The sequence below is a fragment of the Beta vulgaris genome, chromosome 6 (assembly GCF_026745355.1).
Source record: "Beta vulgaris subsp. vulgaris cultivar EL10 chromosome 6, EL10.2, whole genome shotgun sequence".
NCBI lineage: Eukaryota > Viridiplantae > Streptophyta > Magnoliopsida > Caryophyllales > Amaranthaceae > Beta > Beta vulgaris.
The window spans coordinates 16,348,042-16,368,945 of NC_079207.1; the positions used below are offsets into that span (position 1 = coordinate 16,348,042).

General features: G+C 35.6%; 1 protein-coding gene across 1 annotated transcript; it reads right to left on the reverse strand.

Moving 5' to 3' along the window:
* Positions 1 to 6,946: 6,946 nt before the first annotated feature.
* Positions 6,947 to 13,327, reverse strand: LOC104895992 (CASP-like protein 5C1). Its single transcript, XM_010682651.4, has 3 exons — positions 12,857 to 13,327; positions 7,449 to 7,581; positions 6,947 to 7,344 (listed from the first exon to the last, which is right to left on the reverse strand). Exons 1-3 carry the CDS (start codon positions 12,988 to 12,990, stop codon positions 7,150 to 7,152), a joined length of 462 nt encoding a protein of 153 aa, XP_010680953.1. The 5' UTR covers positions 12,991 to 13,327; the 3' UTR covers positions 6,947 to 7,149.
* Positions 13,328 to 20,904: the final 7,577 nt, after the last annotated feature.

A 20,904-nucleotide genomic window follows, 5' to 3' on the forward strand; every position in this document is an offset into this window, starting at 1 on the left:
ACTCACTTAACTAGCTAGTGATAATGATGAAAATGATAATAATAAAGAATACCAACAAATGAATAATATTGCCTGCTCTTATTATTGACCACACTTAACTTTTCTACACAAACTTTGAAACAAGACTACAAAGAGCATTAAATTTGTTCTTTGAGCGAAACTGAACTATACTATAAACTGGATTGAACTGAAGTAAAACTGTAAGAGGATATTAAATAAATTGAAACTGTACCCAAAAGAACAAGGATGAATTGGTGGGATTTACAGTGTCGCATGAATGACTTTTGTGAAAGAAAATTTGGATTAACTAAGTGAAGTCCCAAACTTGTTATCCAAAAAAAGTAACTTTTTTAGTTATATGGAAATAATAAAAATTGTCTCCTTTTAAATAGGTAAGACAAAAAAATCCTGTGTAATGCATTCGTACAGTTCCCCTCCTCACAGACCTATTATAATTAGTATGCACATGCAAATTCAAAGATATAACCCTCTGCGTAACTATAATTTTCCTCTTTTTTATACTCATTTCGGGAAATTTCAAATAAAATTTTCGACTTTACATACATTATCGGTATAATAGAATCAAGGTCGAACTAGTTGGTTGAATACTCTGCTTTCCACCCTTGTAGCAAAAGGTTCGGTTATTGCACAAAGTGAAATCCCCAAATTTCAACTCAAATGGTTTAAATAATACCACAAAAGGAAATTTGGGAATCATGACGCCTTGGGTATTGAGAATCATGTGGGAGCCCGATGGTTGGAGCTCCCACCTCCCAACCTCATGGTCGGGAGTTCAACTCTCATCAACCTCATATTTGGTGTGTTTGTGTGAATTTATGCTTTTGGGTATAAATCCCCAGTTTCTAGTCTCTGTAAGTTTCCTTATGGGTTGAGATCCCCTTCTTACCCCCTAACTCATGAGGGCTGACCTGAGCTTGCTTGGGCCAGTAAATTACCAAATTAAAAAAAAAAAAAAAATGAGGCCTCGGGTACCCAAAGTGAAAATTTTGCATACAAAAATGGTCCTCATCACAAATTACTCCATAATAAATTTAACTACAATGGTATTTTGCCAAAATGCTTGGCATGAGATAGGAAGAGATAAAGAGGGAAATTGATGAGACAAAACTTTAACAATATTTTTTTTATTTATAGTAAAAGTTCAAAACTTTATTCAGAAATCAAGTGTGGGTTTACTAAATGTATAGTACTCAAGGGAATTCCTTCCAACTACACTCGCATCCCCTCATATTCAGAGCTTAACTTTGCTAAACAGTGAGCTATACAATTGGCCTCTCGTTTAATATGACTAAACGAAATAGAAATAAAATTTGAGCAAAGCATACAAATGTCATCAAGGATCCTTCCAAGTGTTGAGTTTTCTCGCCTGTTCCTCTTAATACCCTATATTAGATTCCACTAACAGCTTGTTCAAGTCTGCATCACACACCACTTAAATTCCATGCTTGACTGTCTTTGCTTCGGCTTCTTCAGGTTGTTCTAAGCCTCAACCTTCCAGCACGTTGACATCATCACATCACTAGTATGATCGTGAGCAATTGCACCCAAACCAATTAGTCAGTCCCCAATCATGGCTGCATCGGAGTTGAGTTTATAAAAACCTAGGAGGAGGAGTTGTCCAACGCGAAGGGCTAATTCTCTTCTCTCAGCTTGCTCATATTCACCCACCAAACCAACTGCCTTCTCGAAAAACTCCACAACCCCTTTTTCCCTCCTATTAAACATCCAATTGTTCCTCTCAATCCATATAGCTCATGATAAAGACCAAAAGAGGCTCCAATGCCACTTCGAGCATTTGTAGCTTGCCCACAACTCCTCCATCCACTCTCTCACATCACGCCCTTCAAATTTCTTTGAATCCAATCACAATGGGGAAAAGTACCAAACTCTAGTAGCTTCTTCACAAGAGAAAAGCATGTGAGTAATAGTATCACCTCACTCCATGCATTTAAGGCAAGCTATATCCGTTTCAAGTCCCCTCTTTGCCATATTTTCTTTGACTGGTATACCACTTCAAACCAACCTTTGGGTGAAGCTTCGAACTTTGGGTGGTATCTTGGCCTGCCATATATTGTTCAAGAGCCACTTTGTACCACTCCTATCACTCGACCCCTCACCATTATCAACCTCTTGCAAAGCATAGTCGTAAGCACGTTTAACTGTGAATTCTCCCAATTTTGTAAGACTTTGTACCCATTGTTCATCTTGCGGGTGTAAAGGAATGCAAACTCTACGTACTTCCATCATTTCCCAAGCCGAGAAATGTTGTTGAACAACTTCCAACTACCATTATTTGTGGCTAGTTAACTCGCTCACCCAAAACCCCCATATCCTTCTGATGTGTCCATGGCAAAATGCATTCTCCTGGAAGCTCTGGGATCCAAGGGTCTTTCCCAAAATGTGTTGCCTTTCCATCCCCAATCACCCTTCTTGCTCCCTTCTTTATTAAATGTTTCACGGACAAGATCATTCTCCAAGTGTAGCTTATATTTCCTTTCACCTCTGCTTCAAAGAAACATTTTGTAGGGAAATATTTTCCCTTTTAACACTTTCGTCATCAAGGAGTCTTGGCAAGTCATAATTCTCCACCCTTATTTTACCAAAAGTGTCATGTTGAAAGTATAAAGATTGAGAAAGCCTAAGCCTCCTTCCTTTTTGACCAACACAACACCTTCCAAGCTATATTCATGGAATTTTCTTTTCACTGCCTTTTTTCTCTCAAAAAAATGATCTACATAGACCTTCTATCTCCTTTAGCAAGTTTTGATGAAGAATAAAACATTACTTTGAATACATAGGAATGACTCGCGCTACTACTTTGATTAGGATTTCCCTTCTAGCCTTTAAGCTTTTTCCACACTCTCTCTGGAATTGTTTGGAAAATAACGTTTTTGGACCCTCCATGAAAGTAGGAAGACCCAACTAAGTGTCGTTCATGTTCCTCAACAACCTATTGCAACTTCGCCTAAAGCATATTTTTCTTCTCAAGCTCCATATTTCGTCTAAAAGAAACCTTCGATTTTTTCAAATTCATTTTTTGTCCAGAAGTACTTCATAGGTGGATGGGATATCAAGAGTACTTTCAACCTTCCTCTTCATTTGCCCTTATAAACAACAAACTATCGTCCGCGAAAAATAAATGAGATATCGGATCAACATGCCTCCCAGTTATAACTCCATGAATTGCTTTCCTCTCTTCCGCATCTCTTAAAAACCCTCAGCACATATGATGAATTAAAAAGGTGTTGGTGGACCCCCTTGTCTCACTTCAAGAGGGAGAATCAGGTTAATTTAAATCTCCTCCACAAAGCCACAGAAGCTGGTTGTCCCCATGTAAACACCTTGATGGTTCTCCTGTCTTGTACTTGTTCTCCTCCTTTGGAAACCCATACAGACTCGTGAAACACCATACAAACGCATACCCCTCTACAATGTTTACATATATGTGATTAAATATAGGAATTGATTACTACATTCACTTTATCACTCCATAGAAGACCCGCCCCTCTACTTCGCTTCCACCCATCACCACTACCACTTAGAGCCACCATGTTTCACTGTATTCATTTCAGTATCTTTCATTTTGGTCTCCGAAAGGAAAATTATTTGCGGATTCTCTAAGGTTAGAAACCTTTTGGAGCATTAACTTCCCTAGGGCTCCCAACCCGTGGTAGTTCCAAGACGAGGCTTTTGACATGCATTGATCACCGATCCAAGACGTGGGGCCCACCACGGTATGCTTGATCTGGTCCAGTTCCTTGTCTATCTCATCCATCCAGTCATTCCTACTTCTTTATTCTCCACTATGCGTGATCTGGTCAGGTAACACATCCCCTTCCCCTTTTTGCAAAAGTTTCCATTTTCTCGATGCTTCATGATTTCGTTAGAAACTTGCTTTCCCCATCATCTCCTTTTGTCTTATCTTCCTTTTTTGGCTGCATATATTTTCCATCACACCTAGTGGATGTGAAACAAAACTAGACATTTTGTTCATTTTCATTTTCCAAAATAACAACACCCTTACTTTTAATACCCCATCCATCCTTTCTTCTGGCTGAGGAACATGATTATGTGATGATTTAGTCACAAATAATTTCCCCCTTTCTCTGTTTCCTCCTTTGTGTCCTCATGTCCCTCACTTTTCCCTTTCCGAGGTGAAGCCCTAATCCAACTTTCAATTTTTTTTCACCATAATTCTCTCAACATTCACGTTCCCCATGTCCTAGTTTTCCGCACAAATAGCATAGGAGGAGTAGTCGTTCAAATTTGACTGCCACTATAACTTCCCCCCCCCCCCTCCTCGAAGCTTCAAATGAATGGTGTCCTTCAAAGGATTTCAAACATCCTCCACCACCCTTACCCTGATCGATCTTTCCATGTCAAGGTCATCTGGTTTGTCTATTTCGATGAAAGCACCCACCTTCCTTGCAAGCGCTTTAACATTTTCATCATGCCCTCTTCCCTTAAAGAGTAAATTGTAGATCCCCGGCCCATATAGGTAAAGAGTGCACTTGCATCTCCGCTACCTTTCCATCCTCCTGAATATCACTAAAGCACATAATATGGCAATTAAAGTGCTTGGATTGGCCTTCAAGAATTATTGCATTGTCTTTCCAGTGGTAGAATTGGAAAGAAAAAAGATTTTCATCTATTCGTCTCGCTTCCAAACCGTGTATTGGGTTCCATATCTTCTTCAAAGCATCCATTAGAGCCTTCGCATTGGCTGATTTTGTTGACCATAATTTCTCTACCAAACCCAGTCCTGAACTTTTTTGAATCATTGGCAATATAGTAGATTGGAGCCCTTGTCAAAAATATACAATTTATAATAGAGCAAAATAAAAAAATGATATAGTTCTATTAAAATAATTGTTTTTAAGTGGATGAAATTTTACTGATAAATTTACAACAATTCTGTCAATAGCACCTTGCTATGATTTTAGTAACTCATTAGCAAGTTTTTTTTTTCATTTTTTCACTTCCATATAAATGTTTTTTAGGCAAGATTTCAATTTGAACATAAAAAATAAATCAAATACTCAAATTATATTACAAGAAAATTAGAGAATGAAATAACAACACCTTAGTTACCATAGTTCTGAGATATATCAACGTATGTGAATTTCATGTCAGCTCAACTTCTAATTGTGCATAAGTGGAACTCTAACTTTTCTTCTCCTCCTCCATTGGTTATGTAACTGCCTTACACCCTTGCAAGATCTCTTACCATCAACAACACAAAGACTCAAACATCAACATATCTCGGGCCCCTTTCAACCAATCAACCACCATCGATAGAGGCAGAGCAAACCCAACCACGACACTCAACAACAAAATTTCCCAGACAGAAAACCCGTATATTCTTTACTTCAATGGATTGAGACTAAAAACTTATGAGTTTATCCTTATTTAAATTGTAGAAAAAAGCACCAGTGTCATAATTAAAAGAAGCCGAAGGGTAACGAGGTTTTACATTAACATCTTAATTTTTGGGAAATATGGAAATTTTCACAAGTTTAATGATGGTTAGAGAAAATTTTTGGAATTAGAAAAAGGGTTTAATTTGAATCTTGGAAATAGAGAGAGAGAGAGAGATAGAGAGAGAGAGAGGAGAAGGTGAGAAGTCATTTGTTATGGCATGAAGTTCAACTATTCAAGTGCGTAATTCAAGGCTTTCAATTTCAGCGTGAAAATTGAAGTTCTCTCTCCCTTACTACTATTCTAAAACCTAAAGGATTGGACCCCTTTGAACCTTGGACCCTGGGCCATTAACTCTCCAAACACCCCTCAGGACCGGGCATGTTCCCTACGAGCATGAGCGATGCCTGACTTCATCATTTCCGTTATCATCCACTAGCCATTCCACTTCATCCTCACTCACCTCATCCTCCTTATTTTCAATTATTGTTTTATTTACTAGTTGCAATTCATTGTTCATGGTTGAAATTTTTTATGAAGATCTCAGGAAAACCTTGAGAAAAACCTACAAGAAGGCCGATAACTAAGAACCCTAGAGAAACCCTCAGCAGGAATTTTTCCAGTTTATTAGTCTTGCAAATTTTTTAAAAAACTTTAACAATGTTAACTATTTAAACAAAGATTTCAGAATAATCAAGAGTTAAAATTGTTTCTCTCTCTCTCTTTTTCTCTCTAAACCCTAGCCTCCCTTACCCTTTCTTCATCAGTTAGGGGGCTGCCATGGATGTTTTCATCCATGGTAAGCCCCTCTCCCTCTTTTATTTTCAGTTTTTATTTTTGTTGAATAGATTAGTATCTCTTTATGGGATTTTTTTAGTACTCTCTGTTGTGGAGATCTCCTTCTCCCCTATGGTAGTTGTGAGTATGGTTTTTTTGTTTTTAGGTATGAGAAATTGTTCTCATTGGTTGAAGTTTGAGACTCAACATGAAGGTATTGGAATCTCGGATGCGGTAAACATGACTCGATCAAGATTGTTCTTCTCAAATTATGTCAGAATAATAGACTTTCTCATCAATAGCTGTTTGATTCAGCAAATACAAGGGAGCTGCGCGGTATTGCTTGATCTGGTTCATTGTAGTTTTTCGAAGACAAATTTGATTTAACCTTGTTTGATTGTATCTTGTTTTTCTTTAATATCTATTATAGATGCCGTTTGGCTTTCAATTAATAAAATTTCTCCTTAAAAAAAAAGAGTTAAAATTATTTTATCAAAACCAATCATAATCAAGACTATTCTTGTAAAATTTTCCAATTTTTTAACCTCTTTTCTTCGCATCTGGGCGTTGGGGTCATACTCACGTTGCCGCCCTCTTAATTTCCTTTCTTTTGTCAAGTTTCAATTTCTAGGATTTGGGCCCAACAAAGGCCCAAGGCCCAAAAATCAAGAGTCTCTACTCTCTGATTCTCTGTACAGAAATCACAGTCAATACTTCCAAAAACATCAAATTATAAGAATAAATTGTAATCTTAATTTGATTGCTGTACAGTTACATACAAGTCATATAATCATACTAAGAAGTAAGAATAAGCTTATACGGAATACCACCTTATTTTTTTTGGCAGTCCATGTTCTTTCATCTTTTTTTTCTTGGCATTTTCCACTATTGGTATAGTTCTGCTTAACTATTATAGGCAATATGTACAAACAGCTATAACTTAGGAAGGATCCATAAGTTGAAGAGAGAGGAGGCAAAAGACATAAACCAAGACAAAAAAGCCATGGCAGCAGAAAGAGAATATCTGCTACAGATCTTCAGAGGACATGGTGGAACACTTGCAACCATCAAAATATGTGCGACGCTTGCAGTTGAGCTTGCTGCACCTAGTGAAAGGAATGACAATACCTGATACAGAATTGACAATGAAGTAAATGACTACGATTAACAGACGCCGCGTAGAATTCTAAGAATTAGGATAAAAAATGGAGGGATTAGTGAAGATCATATACCCAATCTCCTACAACAATTACGGTCATCACTCCAGGTTGACGTGAAGGGCTTTTAACGAAGACAGAATAGGCATCAACTAGCCCGAGTGTCATACTCCACGGAATCACCAACCCCATGACCGTTACTAAGAAGCTGCACAATGATAAGAAAGAAACTTAATAACATGCATGATGCATCTGCAAGAACATTTGATGCCAACTACGCTTCATCATTGAGAAAAATTATTACTTCGAAGTAGAACTTCAAGTCATGTTCAAAGTCTGCAAGCAGAATCCACAATATGCATCAACATTATTTAAGATTTTATCCTATTGTTGAAGACTTAATATACATGCTTAAATTTGAGTTTTTTTACTCATGGATATATATCAAATAATCCCATATCATTCAGTCTCTTGCAATTGCAGTAATTAGATTAGATCTTAAAACTATATACAATTTGAATTCATTCATAAAGGATATAATAGAATAAGTTTGGCTGCTGACTATTTTTCACAGAGAAAACATGGAGCTCCACAAGCCCACACCTCGTACTAGCATCTTCAAAGTTGTAAATAAATGATTCATGATTCACATCATCATAATTCTTGCCTATAAGTCCACAAATTTGGGTCCCTGTTTTCCTCTCCAAATGCAAAAGCAAGAACTATGTTACCCCTTAACAAATACCACCCATTTAACTACGATTCTAAAGTATTCACCTTTTAAAAATTACAATGATCTTTAAGGATATATTCGTCAATCCGCTTTTTAATTGATTGCCAAAGCATAATGCTCCCCGTAGCACCTAGAACTAGGGATTCTCTCTCACATTTTTCGCACATTTTATATTTGCACATTTATGTGATAAATGTGCAAAACATGTGCTTGAGAGCACATAGTTCTAGATGCTTTCGAGAGCACCTAAGAGCATCTACAATGGGGTGGGTTGGTCTTACTTGATTTTTATGTTTTGTCATTCTCTCTCCTTCCCTCCTTCTTACACCTCACATCCCACTAAAACTCCACCAACTCATCTTTTTTTTCTCACAATGGGGTGGGTTGGTCTTACTTGGTTTTTCCATTTCTCTCTCTTACTTTTACCATATCCCAATGTTTATTTTTATATAAATGATGATCTAAAATAATTATGCTAATTAATTTATGTCAATTAAATTATTTGGGGGATTTTGTGGTGGTTCGAATTATTTTGGGAGTAATTAGGATTTTTTGAATCCATAATATTTGCTTATTATAAATTATATGAGGTAGGAGAGAGTAACTAGAAAAAAATAAGTTGGGAAAAAGTGTAGTAAAATATATGAAATTTAGGCTCAATTTATAGATAAAAATATTTTATAGATGTTATTGTAAAATAAATAAAAATTATAACTAGTTTTTTTTTAAATAAGTTATAAATTTTTTATCCTTGTATTGTGTTGAAGAAATTACAGCAAGAAGGAGAAATTTGGGCTGATTTTCATTTGGCTTGTGCACTCCATCCAAGAGAGCATATGGTCTAGAAATCCAGACCAACCAACCCAAAGGGCCAAGTTCCCCAATGGTTAGACTAAGTAAAGCTAGCTTTACTTTTTGCTAGACCAACTAAAACCAAGCCATTGTAGATGCTCTAAGAATTTGTAGGCAAGATAGACTCTTATGAATTTATTTCTAACTATCCACCATAGGAGTATTACTTTTAGATATTCTAGAAAATAATTATGTCTAATTAGTAAATATTTGCCATCATTGCCAATACAGTTAATTCTAATTCATTCATCTAATAGGAGTATTATAGAAGTATAGTTCCCTTCCCTCGTTATATTATCTCTTTCTAAATTACATTTTTTTCTTCTCTCCTTACTTCCAAACTTTAATGAAGCTTTAATGGAGATTTCCTCCATAAGTTGACATCTTCAGCACCTCATTTCTTTCTCTCTCTATGTGTTATCCGCTCAATTTGTGAAAAGTTAGTGGGAAAGTTATCAATCTTTATTTCTAGGGGTTGGAGCTATAATCTTGTATCTCATGTATGAATGCCTCTTCTCTATCTTGAGGAAAATTGTAATCTTTTATTGAAATGAGTTCATGGTTTTGCTTGATTTATTGGAACCGGGCTTAAGATTAAGGCATTTTCTGTCAAATTGGAGAGACTTGGATCAATTGGACAATTGATAATAGAAAGAATTTGAAGAGTGATGACTGAAGAAGGTAAGGAGGAGATGGAGTCATGGAGAGGAAGAAGAAATGGTTACATATGACCAATACTTCTCTAGTTCTTTGCTATTTTTTAATTTTACAAAACAATTTATTTTTAAAAGAAAATTCAGGAGTAGTAGCATTACTAAGTGGCGGACCCCGCATCGTAAAGGTGTAAAAAGAATGTTTTTAGACGGGTTCAAAGGATATTTTATAGTCTAAGACGATATTTGGCGGTACGACAACCGCATCATCCACGTTCCCACATCAATGTGACTAGGAGTGTTCATAGAAAAACCGAAATCGAAAAACCGTACCGAAAAATCGATCTAAATGGGTGGTTACCATAGTGACAAAAAAAAAAAAGTTTTAACGATACGGTTGCCGAACCGATAAAATTAACGGTTAAATAGTATGGTTACAATTGTGATTTTTGAGTAAACGGTTAACCAAAATACCGAAACATTTTTTTCTCTATCTAATTGTTGTGAAGCATTTTCAAACAATTACATTCATTCTAATATTTGTAGCTAAGTTATAACAATTAGAGAAAGTATATAATTATTTGAAAATTCTAGTATTAATATGAACACTATAATTAGGAAATGAAGTGAATTCTTAGTGTTAGTTATGTTTTCCAATGGATTAATTATCCACTTTAAAATACATTTTATATTAGAATATATATAATATATGAAAAAAATTGAAATTATATATGTACTTTCAGTAAAACATAATAGTATAACTTAAATAACGGTTAATGGTTAACCGAAAAACCGTAATGAAAAAACGGTTAACCGCTTAAACGGTAAGTGGTCTAAACGGTTACGGTTCGCAAAAAGAGCGAACTGAAATGTTATTTCGGGACGGTTAACCATCTATAAACACCCCTAACGGTGACTGATACCAAATCGTGACCGAAACCGCATTATCGAATGATGTGTTGTACTAAGGTACTATCTATGAAGCGGAATAGATGAAGAGCTTATAATTCTAGTTTTCAGTTGGATCACAATTTTATGCATCTTCAGATTGGCACTTTCTCAAAAAAGCTCTTAAACATTAGTGTTAACAAACACAAACAGGTATGAAATAAGCCAATAACCTACAAGGCCATAACTCCAACACAAAGTCTAATGCCCTAATCGGCTATTGTCTTAGCTTAAGTTAAAAACAACCAGCTCTAAAATTAAGTTCTTAGCAATGACATTGACGTAAATGCAAAAGCTTGTTTCCCCCTGCCTCACCAGCCTAATTCATATCTGCCAAAAAACTTCCTCTTCCTAAACTTACTTCATTTAATTTCAAAGTATAGCTAGATTGTATTGGCTAACAACAGTTACTCCCTCCGTCCCTAAATAGAGTGCCCATTTTTTCATTTATGTTTGTCTCAAATAGATTTCCCATTTCCTTATAGTATTATTTTGCTTTCAACTTTTATAATATCCCTCACTTTCTCATGTGACCCACATTCTCTCTCCTTAATAAAAAAAAATTCATAAAGAGTGTACCAACTTCTATATTTAATTATGATTTAATACAATTAAGATCATAAACATGATTTCTTTTTAATACTTGTGCCCAAAAGAAATGGCACTCTATTTAGAGACCGAGGGAGTATTTCTTAAGCGTGTGCGCTTCATGGGGAACAGCGTTCAGAACAATATTTGCTGACATAGCAAGTCATTTGCTGCCATTTATAAACCACTACTGTATGGAGGAGTAGTAAATTACACAAATGCTGGTATGTGTAACTCACGAAGTGGTATACAAACTGTCCAGTGTCAATTGAGGCTCAAGATAAGTGCATTCTTGGATGTGAAGCAAAAGACAAAATTTGGGCAGGAGAAATAGCACAGAGGGTGCTAAGGAATAACCTTGCACACTGGCAAAGGAATGCTGCACAAAGAACTGCAGGAAAGTGATACAGTAGCTTGAACAGTCTGCTTTAGCAATTTGGAAGACATGTCATGGTGTGCTGAAGTCTGCAGTTTGCGGCAGACATGAGAAGTCGAGATTGGTCTACCCAGGCCGAAGCCCGAAGGTAAGACTGCACTTAGCTGCGGGGAGATTTCCATGGTGGATTACAATCTGACATGCTAATTAGTACATGTGTTCTGTACCAGGGACTCCACGAGCGTTTTGGCTTCTCACAGAAGCTTGGTACAATAACAACAATAACAATGCCAAAGCCATAATCTCAATAGGATAGGGGGGGTCGGCTGCATGAGCCAAGATTTCATCTCTAGTGGCCGTCCAATAGATCTTCCTCCATTCTCTTCTATCAAGTATCAAGTGATACATCATCTCGCAAACACAATTTCATACATCATTACTAACGCCCTTCATCAAAATCACTATTGACCTCCCTCGACTACTTTAATAATCTCCATATATAAACCATTGGTGATCTTGGAATTCTATTGTACTGTATAAGTTGGTATCTCCTTCTAACTTCCTCTATTCTTGAGATTAGGGCTTGTGATAAAGGGAAACATATCCAAGAGCGTGCAACATGAGATTGCGAATTGCGAGCGGCGTACAATGAAATTGATCACAATAGTACTTAATTCCATGATCATAAGGACCATAACAAATATCAATCAACAAACGACAGTATCGGCTAGTGAACAATTAAATGGTTGATTAGAGCATCAATAAACCAACCCAACTAACATCCTCATTCCTCAACAAGGTTCATATCATCACCTCACCTTTTTGGAGTTTCAAAGAAATCTATCATATTCGAGGTCACAATCTCATCACCATGATCTGTACTCAAAAACCCCTTAAATCTCTTAGACATTGCATGCTAAATTTGATTAATAACACTTCCATCAAAAGGGGAAAACACAAAAAACAACAAAAAAACAAATGAAAGGATGACAGTTGAACACATGCACAGAAAGATGAGGAAGTAACAGCTCTTAATTCTGAACTGTTTTTTTTTTTTTTCTCATCCACACAAATTCTTCAACAAAATCAAAATTTCTCCTTTTTCATCACCTTAAATTCAAAACTTTGAATTAGAACAATTCCACCCTTCCCAAAAACGCAATCATAGAATCTCACAACAATTTCATACAAAATTCAGTAATTTTACTCTAAACATCACATACATATTAATAAAATCTCAAGTGCAATAAAAAAATCATAAAACCCCAAAATCAAGCAACAAAAATAGTAAAATTGAAAAGGGTTTATAAAGTAAGGAGTGAATCATACATACCAGAAAGCAGTGTAGCCATAAAAATTAACATCAAGGCACATGAAAAAGAGGGCAGCAGAGGAAAACAGAGTCTGACCCAATCGAAGAGCTAAGCTTGCGCTGGTACCCAATGATCCAGGCACTTCCTCCACCATTTTCCCACCACTTTTTTCTTCTTCCTACAACTTTTCATGCACTTTTTCCCTCATTTTTTTGTAGTTATTTGACTTTAGTTTTAATGTTTTTGATAACAATAATGTTGATGTGAACTACCTAGAATAAATAAAGAAGATATAGAGTATACATAACAGTTTCTCACCCACCACTCGTCAGCCGTGGAAATGAATTGGGGAAATTGTGTGGAATCGGAGGGATTCTACGTGGAATTCTGATTAAATCAGGCAGATACAGTGTTGTTGATTATATAGAATTGGATTTTTCGACCGGCTTTATGACTTTCGGATGGTTTGTCTATTTCTATTGAATGTGGAGGGGTAGAATGGTAGATAGCTGAAATGAAATAGTGATGTCTTCATTTTAAGAAATTTTTGGATTTTGTAAAATTTGGGAGTATTTTTACAAGTTTCTAAAGAATATCAAATTAAATTTTCTTATAGATTTTAATTATTTTAGGGTTGGGCGTAATGTTGAGAGAATAGGCTCAAGCGATTCATGTTTCCGTAAAACAGAATAATGATCAACTATCCAGAAAAAACTAGCTGGCGAATATTTTTATGCAAAATAACTTAGGTACAATAAGATAATATTAGCCTATGCAAGAAATGGATATTTCAATAAGAAAAATATAAAACTTGGAAAACTAAATTGAATATCCATAGTTTTGGGAAGTGGATTGAGAAGATTGAGTATATCGAATTGTTTTGAACAATTATGCCCAAATTACTTGGTTCAAATGTTAGAAAATGTTTTATTCTAATTAGAAGCCACAAATGAATGAATGACATAAAATGTTCATGTGCTTAATTAGAATATAAACCAAAAAGATTTTGCTACTATAACTCTTAGGGGTTTTTATTAAGCCTTATAGATATTGCTCACAATAAAAATTAGTTTAAAATTATATTACTTCTGTATTTTTTTAGTTACACTATTTGCCTTTTTGCCACTATTCATCAACCAACTTTGTTAAGTTATCTCGTATCACTATATAATTGTTAGATTCAATTCAATGTGAGAATTTCAAATATCAATTTTTTATAATGTTTACTTACACTCAATAAGAAGCGTTAACGTTCAAAGAAGCGTCTCGACAGATGTGAAAAAACAAATTATGTAACCAAAAAGTGTGGAGATAATATTTATAAAAAACCCAGATGCTATATTATTTTCTTATTATTGTTTTTTTCGTACTTTTAGATGTTTCGAGTTTTCAGGATATCAAATTTCTACAATTTTCCATAAACAATGCAACAAATGAAAGTCATGTCGTGCAACAAACTGATAGGAACTAAAATAAGATTGGAGATCATATTAAGGTGGGTGGCAAAATATTGGTAATCACGTGGACCATAGAAAAAAAGAAACAAAAGAAGGTCCAGACTATTCAAGAGCAAATTACAGATGGTGAGCAGCCAAAATCAACGGATGATAGGTAATCTTGCTGCCAACCATTCTTTTTGTAGTACTTTGTTTGTAGTACCCACCAGGCCACTTCGACCCGTTGGTGGTTAGGGCCTAGGGTAAGTGGGTAACTATGCCAAATTCTATTCTTTATGCACTACCACTAACTTTTGGTCTTTGGTTGGAGGAGATGCAAAGCCAAAAAGATTGTTTCCCTTCTTAGCTTGCTACTTAGGAATGCTGCCCTATTTACAAGCATTGACCAAATCAAACTTTTCAGCTGTATCTCATTACAACTTTTACAAGAATCACTCTCCCACCTTTTCCTAGTACAAAACATTATTTTATCTTTGAAAGATATTCAACACTCTTTTCCGAAATAGAATGGCCTTATTTGGCAATGACCACACACTGGTTTTTACTAGCTAGTTTTCCACATTCCTTTTTCAGTGGTAAGATAATAAAAATCGAGGAGAGTCATATTTTGTTAATTACTCCCGCCGTCTTTTATTAGTTTATCCCTTTTGACTTTTGACACTATTTACATACATGACTTTGACTATCTTTTGTAATTTGTATTTAAGGAAAAATATAGTCATGTGAGATCTTGTTGGATTCGTCTCAATGTGTATTATCCAATATCAACTTTTGTAATTTTTGCTTATCGAAAATTAGAGATATTAAGGTTCAAATTAGTATCTCGGCAAATGTGCCCCAAAGAAAGGGATAAAATAATAAAAGACGGAGGGAGTATATGAATTTCCTCAAACACGAAAGGTGCAATGTCCTATATAGAAACTGCTCTATCCTTATAGGAACCTATGAATTTCTTTTGAATTTAGTTCAGTTTGAGTTAACGGACTTTGATGTGATTTTGGGGATGGATTGGTTATCCAAATATAAAGCTGACATAAATTGCCTCAAACACGAGATAACCCTTAGAACACCAGATGGGTTTAAAGTTTCTTATCAAAGAAGAAAGGTTAAACCAAAAACTATCTCAACCTCAAAAGCTTTCAAGCTACTCGAAAAAGGTTGTCATGGATACCTTTGTCATGTACAAGATTTAAACACACTAAACCTTCTCTGAGTGACATTTTTATAGTATGTGAATATCCCGACGTATTCCCAGAAGAGATACCTGGCATGCCTCCACAAAGCTCCCATATCTAAAGCACCATACAGAATGGCACCAGCTGATTTGCGAGAATTAAAGACACAACTAGATGAATTACTTGAGCAAGGGATATTCAACCAAGTGTGTCGCCATGGGGTGCACCAGTGTTATTTGTGATGAAGAAAGATGGAAGTATGAGATTATGCATTGATTATCGAGAATTGAACAAGATCACCATCAAAAATAAATATCCATTACCCCGTATTGATGACCTTTTTTATCAACTAAGAGGTGCAAGTATCTTTTCTAAAATTGATCTAAGATTTAGATACCATCAACTCCGCATTAAACCTGAGGCTATATCAAAAATCGCTTTCAGGACTCGATATGGCCATTACGAATTCACAGTGATGCTATTTGGGTTAACAAGCGTATGAAGTAACCATTATGTCCAGCATCTATGCATTCCCATAGATATTATATGAGACGTGTCATATGTACTCGAATATGTAAATACGACTATGTGATGCTAAGTATATGTGATTAATGTATGACTCGATGAATGTTCATGAATGTCATGAACAGTCATGTTTATGATTTTATTTAATGAAGTATGGCTATATGAATTATGGATTTATTATAATTTATGGTTGTTGTTTGTAAATATGAATATATGCAAGTTTGTAAAAGAGGATGGTTCTGCTGGCTTGGGATTATGAATTGAATTGGCAAATTGGCAGGTTACAAGTGGAGAAATTATGGTACGATATATGAATGAACACATGGACCAAAAGGGTCGATCATATGATAATGTTAATGCTATGTCCAAAACCTGTACTTGCCAATTAACTATGATCACGCAAATGATCCTTGTTAGCAGACTATTCAATGATGGTGTTTTCTGATAGTATTTCCGAACAAGTGTCAATATGATATGATGTATGCATGTGCATGAAAATGTTCATGAACTAAAACTGTTTTTACGTGTTGGAGTGAAATTATCGACTTTTCAACTCATTTTGTGTTATTTTATGTGTTTTCTCTTTTCTCTATTTTACGAAATGATTCAGGTATTATGAAGATAGGCTTAAGATCAATTATGTCAAGGATACTCTCGAAAGATTAAGTTGAAGTGATTCTATATGTATATATTTGGGATATCTAGAATACTTTGTATTAAGGTTGATTATTATTACTTTAAGTTGATCATTTGTGTGTTTGAGATCGTTTTAGGCTATTATTTTATTAATGGGCCATAACCCACATGCTTAAGTTATGTTTCTGCTAATGATTAAGGTTATGAAATTTTCGGGGCGTTACAACTTCGGAGCTACTCCTTTTAGAGTATCCTGGAAGTTCTTGCACCAAGTAGCATCATCTACTACTTGGACATACATCTGATGCTTATAGACAGAGAGATGATCATCTGGATCAGTTGTTCCATCAGATGGCTCTATGGTAGGGAGTTTAATCTTTGGAAAGAGGGGCGCTTCCATGATCTCGACCGAGAATGGGGTTGGCCAGTTGATCCGGAGGGCTCCCAGCTATCCCTCAATGGGAAGGAATGATGTGTCGTATTTTTATATAGGTTTTAGTTGCATTCTAGGTGCATTTAGGTGCATTGTAGTTCATAGTTGCATGATATTACTTAATCTGCGAAATATTACTCCTCTTGTGCGTTTTTGGTATTCTTTGATGAATTTCGGGTATCGAGAATATAATTGGAGTATTACTGGACAAGCTTGAGTACTTAGGAGCAATTGGAAGCAAGCTACATTGATAAGGATCTAGTGGCATTGGAAACTAGGTTTGAAGATCTTACCAACGATAGGTCGCACGGCCCAAAGCGAGTTATATTCTGAGAGATATGTGCTTCGAAAGTTGGCCCAGTCTTTCAGAAACTTCTTACACGCACGCAATATTTGAAAATTTTAGCCATTTAATGATTTATTTAGTTTTCTTAACTTGTAATTTGGTTCCCTACTAGTTTTAGGAGTTATATAACTACATATTAGATGTTTTCTAATTACGGGAGGACATCTATTACTCACTTTTCAATATCACGCTATTTTTCCTCTTTAGTTTTCTCTCTAGTTTATGTCCTAGTTTATTTTCTATTGCTACTTTAGAGATTCAAGATTCAAGCTTTCATATTCATCTTCAATTCAATCAAGTTTTATTCTCTCATCTTCTCTTTATTATTATTTTAATTATGTTTTCCATTATGTTTATTGCTTTAATTGTCTTTATTAGTGAATAATCTTTCTATCTAGGATTGAGTTGAACCCTAGTATGGATTGATCATGTAAACTCTTCTCTAATTCCCATGTTATTGAATTATATGTTTAGGGTTTGATAAGATTGTTGTTATTGTCAATTGTGCATCTTGATTTAGCCCTAGTTTTATATTATCAATGAAAGTTGGAGCTGCAATTAGGAATATTTGTTCGATGCTAAATTGTTATTTTATTAATTGAGTTCATCAACGAAAGTTGGGTCTTAATTTAGATACTATTGTTATTGATTTGAATTATCCCATGAAAATAGGTGAGAACTAGAATTGGGAAATGTTTGACATTGGTTCTTAATGTTTCTAATTATGTGTGTAAGCCATGAAAATAGGAGACATGCATGTTAGTTAGGCCTTTTGCTATCACGAAAGTAAGTTCAGTATTGAGAAATGACCGAGTATTTAGTTTCGGTTCGCAGTTGTGCTTTATTACTAAGACATAAGGGAATGTTAATCTCTCCTAAGCTATAATTGAATAACTGGGATGGGAGTTGTGGTTTGATCAATTCATATTAGTGGTGATGCTTAATCTTAGTGCTTTAATTATCATATTTAGTTAGTTTGTCGTATTTAGTCATTGGTCTAGCCTTTAGTTTATAAATTATTCCTCATTTCTGGATTGTGTAACTATTTGGTGATCTAAAATTGAGTAGTGGTTAATCTTGCACCTCCCTGAGTTTGACCCGTATGTGCTACAACACCGTACACTTGTTGTATAAAAATAAAACCCTAACAAGTTTTTGGCGTCGTTACCCGGGAAGCTACGGATTAGAATTATTTTGATTATAGATTTAATATATTACACTTGTTACTTTGTTTCTTGTTCATTTCTTCACTAGTTGTTTTCGAATGCGCAGGCAATCGCGATCTGTAGATCATGTGGTGTTTGATCCCGAGATAGAAGCCACAGCTAGGAGACTCAACACTGAATGAACAAGAAAGGAGCAGGAAAATATTCGGAGAGAACCAATGGCTCGTCCTCTTCGAGAATATAATATGCCAGATGTCACATCTACATCTAGCATTGCCAGGCCTGCTGTAGAGGCCAATAACTTTGAGATCAAAATCCAACTAATCCACTTCATTCAACAAGATCAGTTTTGTAACGCCCCGACTTTTAAGCATCACTATTAGGTTAATTAATTACAAAGATTAGCAACGGAAGACCTTCCTAGCTTAGTCAGCGCGTCACTGCCGTACTCTCCACACAGGAAAGTACAAGGCAACATTCACTACTACAAAAATGGCCAAAGAGACTACCTATAGGAGACCGGTTGAGGTTACTAACCCATTTCTTAAATATAGGAAACCATTGATTATCTAAAACCAGTCTCTTAAGTTTAACTATTTGACTAAGTAAAAAAGTTGTTGTGAAATAAGAGACCGCTTTCAAGTAAAACCAGTTTCCTTGAAATATTTTATTTTTTTAATTTATTTTTTTTTCAACATAATACACTATGATATGTATATATTGTTGTTGTTGTAAGATACACTACTTCTAACTAGAACCGATTTCTTTAAAATATTTTAATTTGTAAATTTAATATATTTCAACCTAATACTAGTATAGTTGTGTAGTATATTTATATATATAATTTTATTTACTTTTAATTTTTTTGTCTTTTTGAAATAACAAATACAATAAAAAAACCACCACTACTAGTATTATGTATCATTTTTCATATTATTTATTAATATGATTTTATTATAAAATATATTTTGGGTTCTAATTTTAAAAAATTGAACAAAATTTACCTAAAGTGGGAACTAATTCTTTAAGTTAGATTTCATATTTGTATAACCCAAATCAACCCACCCTTTATAAACCAAAAACACCCCCCCTTAAACCTTTCTCTCTCCCCGTGAAAACCACAACCCCAAAACCGACACTCAAACTGTGGAACCCCACCAATTCTCCCTCCTTCGCTTGTTGTGCCTCCCTCACCGGAGTTTTGTTTTTGTCACCGGAGGCTCGCCTCTCCTCGCCGGTGTTGTACTGCGCAGCGTCGTCTCTCTCTCCTTCGTGATGCTTTGTTGTTTCGTCGCTGCTGTTATTGATGCTTTTCGCCGCTTCTTTCGCCGGAGCTTCTTCTCTTCTGTCGTTGAGTAGCCACCTGGTGCTACTGCTGTTGTTGGTTTTTGTGGATGGTTGCGGTATCGTCGTCCCTGCTTTGCTCTCTCTTCACCCGCTGATGTGGTGCAGTGCTCGGCGCCACCTCCCCGCGTTGTTTTCGTCCACGTATGTGCTCAGTCGCCGTCGAAGCTTCGAAACCCTTCTTAGCCTTCTGTGTTCGTTGCTCTGTTCTTCGCTGCTCTTGTGAGCAGAGGTACACCCGCACCTCTTTGTTTCCCTTGTTAGTTTGTTTAAGCACAAGTTTAATTGCCCTTGTTAGTTTGGTTAAGTTGGACCTAAATCATGTTTTTGAGTTAATCTAGAACTGGATCCTTGTTTCATTTCAAGACTTACCTAGTTCATTGTACAAGAATGGATAGAGGGATACAATTTGCTACTGAGTTTTGTTCTACAGACCAAATTATACCACTTTCATGTGCTAATTTGTATTTCTTTGATTGGAGTTTGTAGATTTAGCGCATTAGGTAACACTAGCCATATGTCAGTATGTTTGACCATTAGTAGCTTAAATTGGGAACTGTTATTTTGCAATGGAGGATCTATAAATTTTGATTCAGTATCACTTCTTTTTTGAAGTTATAAACATGGATTGATGAATCCTAATATGGGATTTGTTTACCAGTGAGCAACTTTTGGCAACTACTTAAATCTATTGGTTGTGTTATTGAATACATTTTAATCCATTGTACAGGAGTTCTCTACATGGCACACTCTCGCCTTGGCATTCCAAACTCCTGGTGTGGTCTATGGTGATGTGGGTACGAACCCTCTATATGTCTTCACTGATGTGTTTAGCAAGGTGCCTATAACATCAGAAATCGATGTTCTGGTGGCATTGTCTGTTATACTGTATACAATAACTCTTGTACCCTTAGCGAAATATGTATTTGTAGTGCTTAAAGCTAATGGCAATGGTGAAGGTACGAGATTTTCCAACTTTCTTTCTG

Excerpts from the sequence above, each read along its gene's own strand:
- LOC104895992 (XM_010682651.4), bottom strand. The coding sequence starts at position 12,990 with ATGGTGGAGGAAGTGCCTGGATCATTGGGTACCAGCGCAAGCTTAGCT. Across the intron at positions 7,582-12,856 it reads TATGGCTACACTGCTTTCTG|CTTCTTAGTAACGGTCATGG; the intron begins GTATGTATGATT and ends ATCATTGTGCAG. Across the intron at positions 7,345-7,448 it reads TAATTGTTGTAGGAGATTGG|GTATTGTCATTCCTTTCACT; the intron begins GTATATGATCTT and ends ATTCTGTATCAG.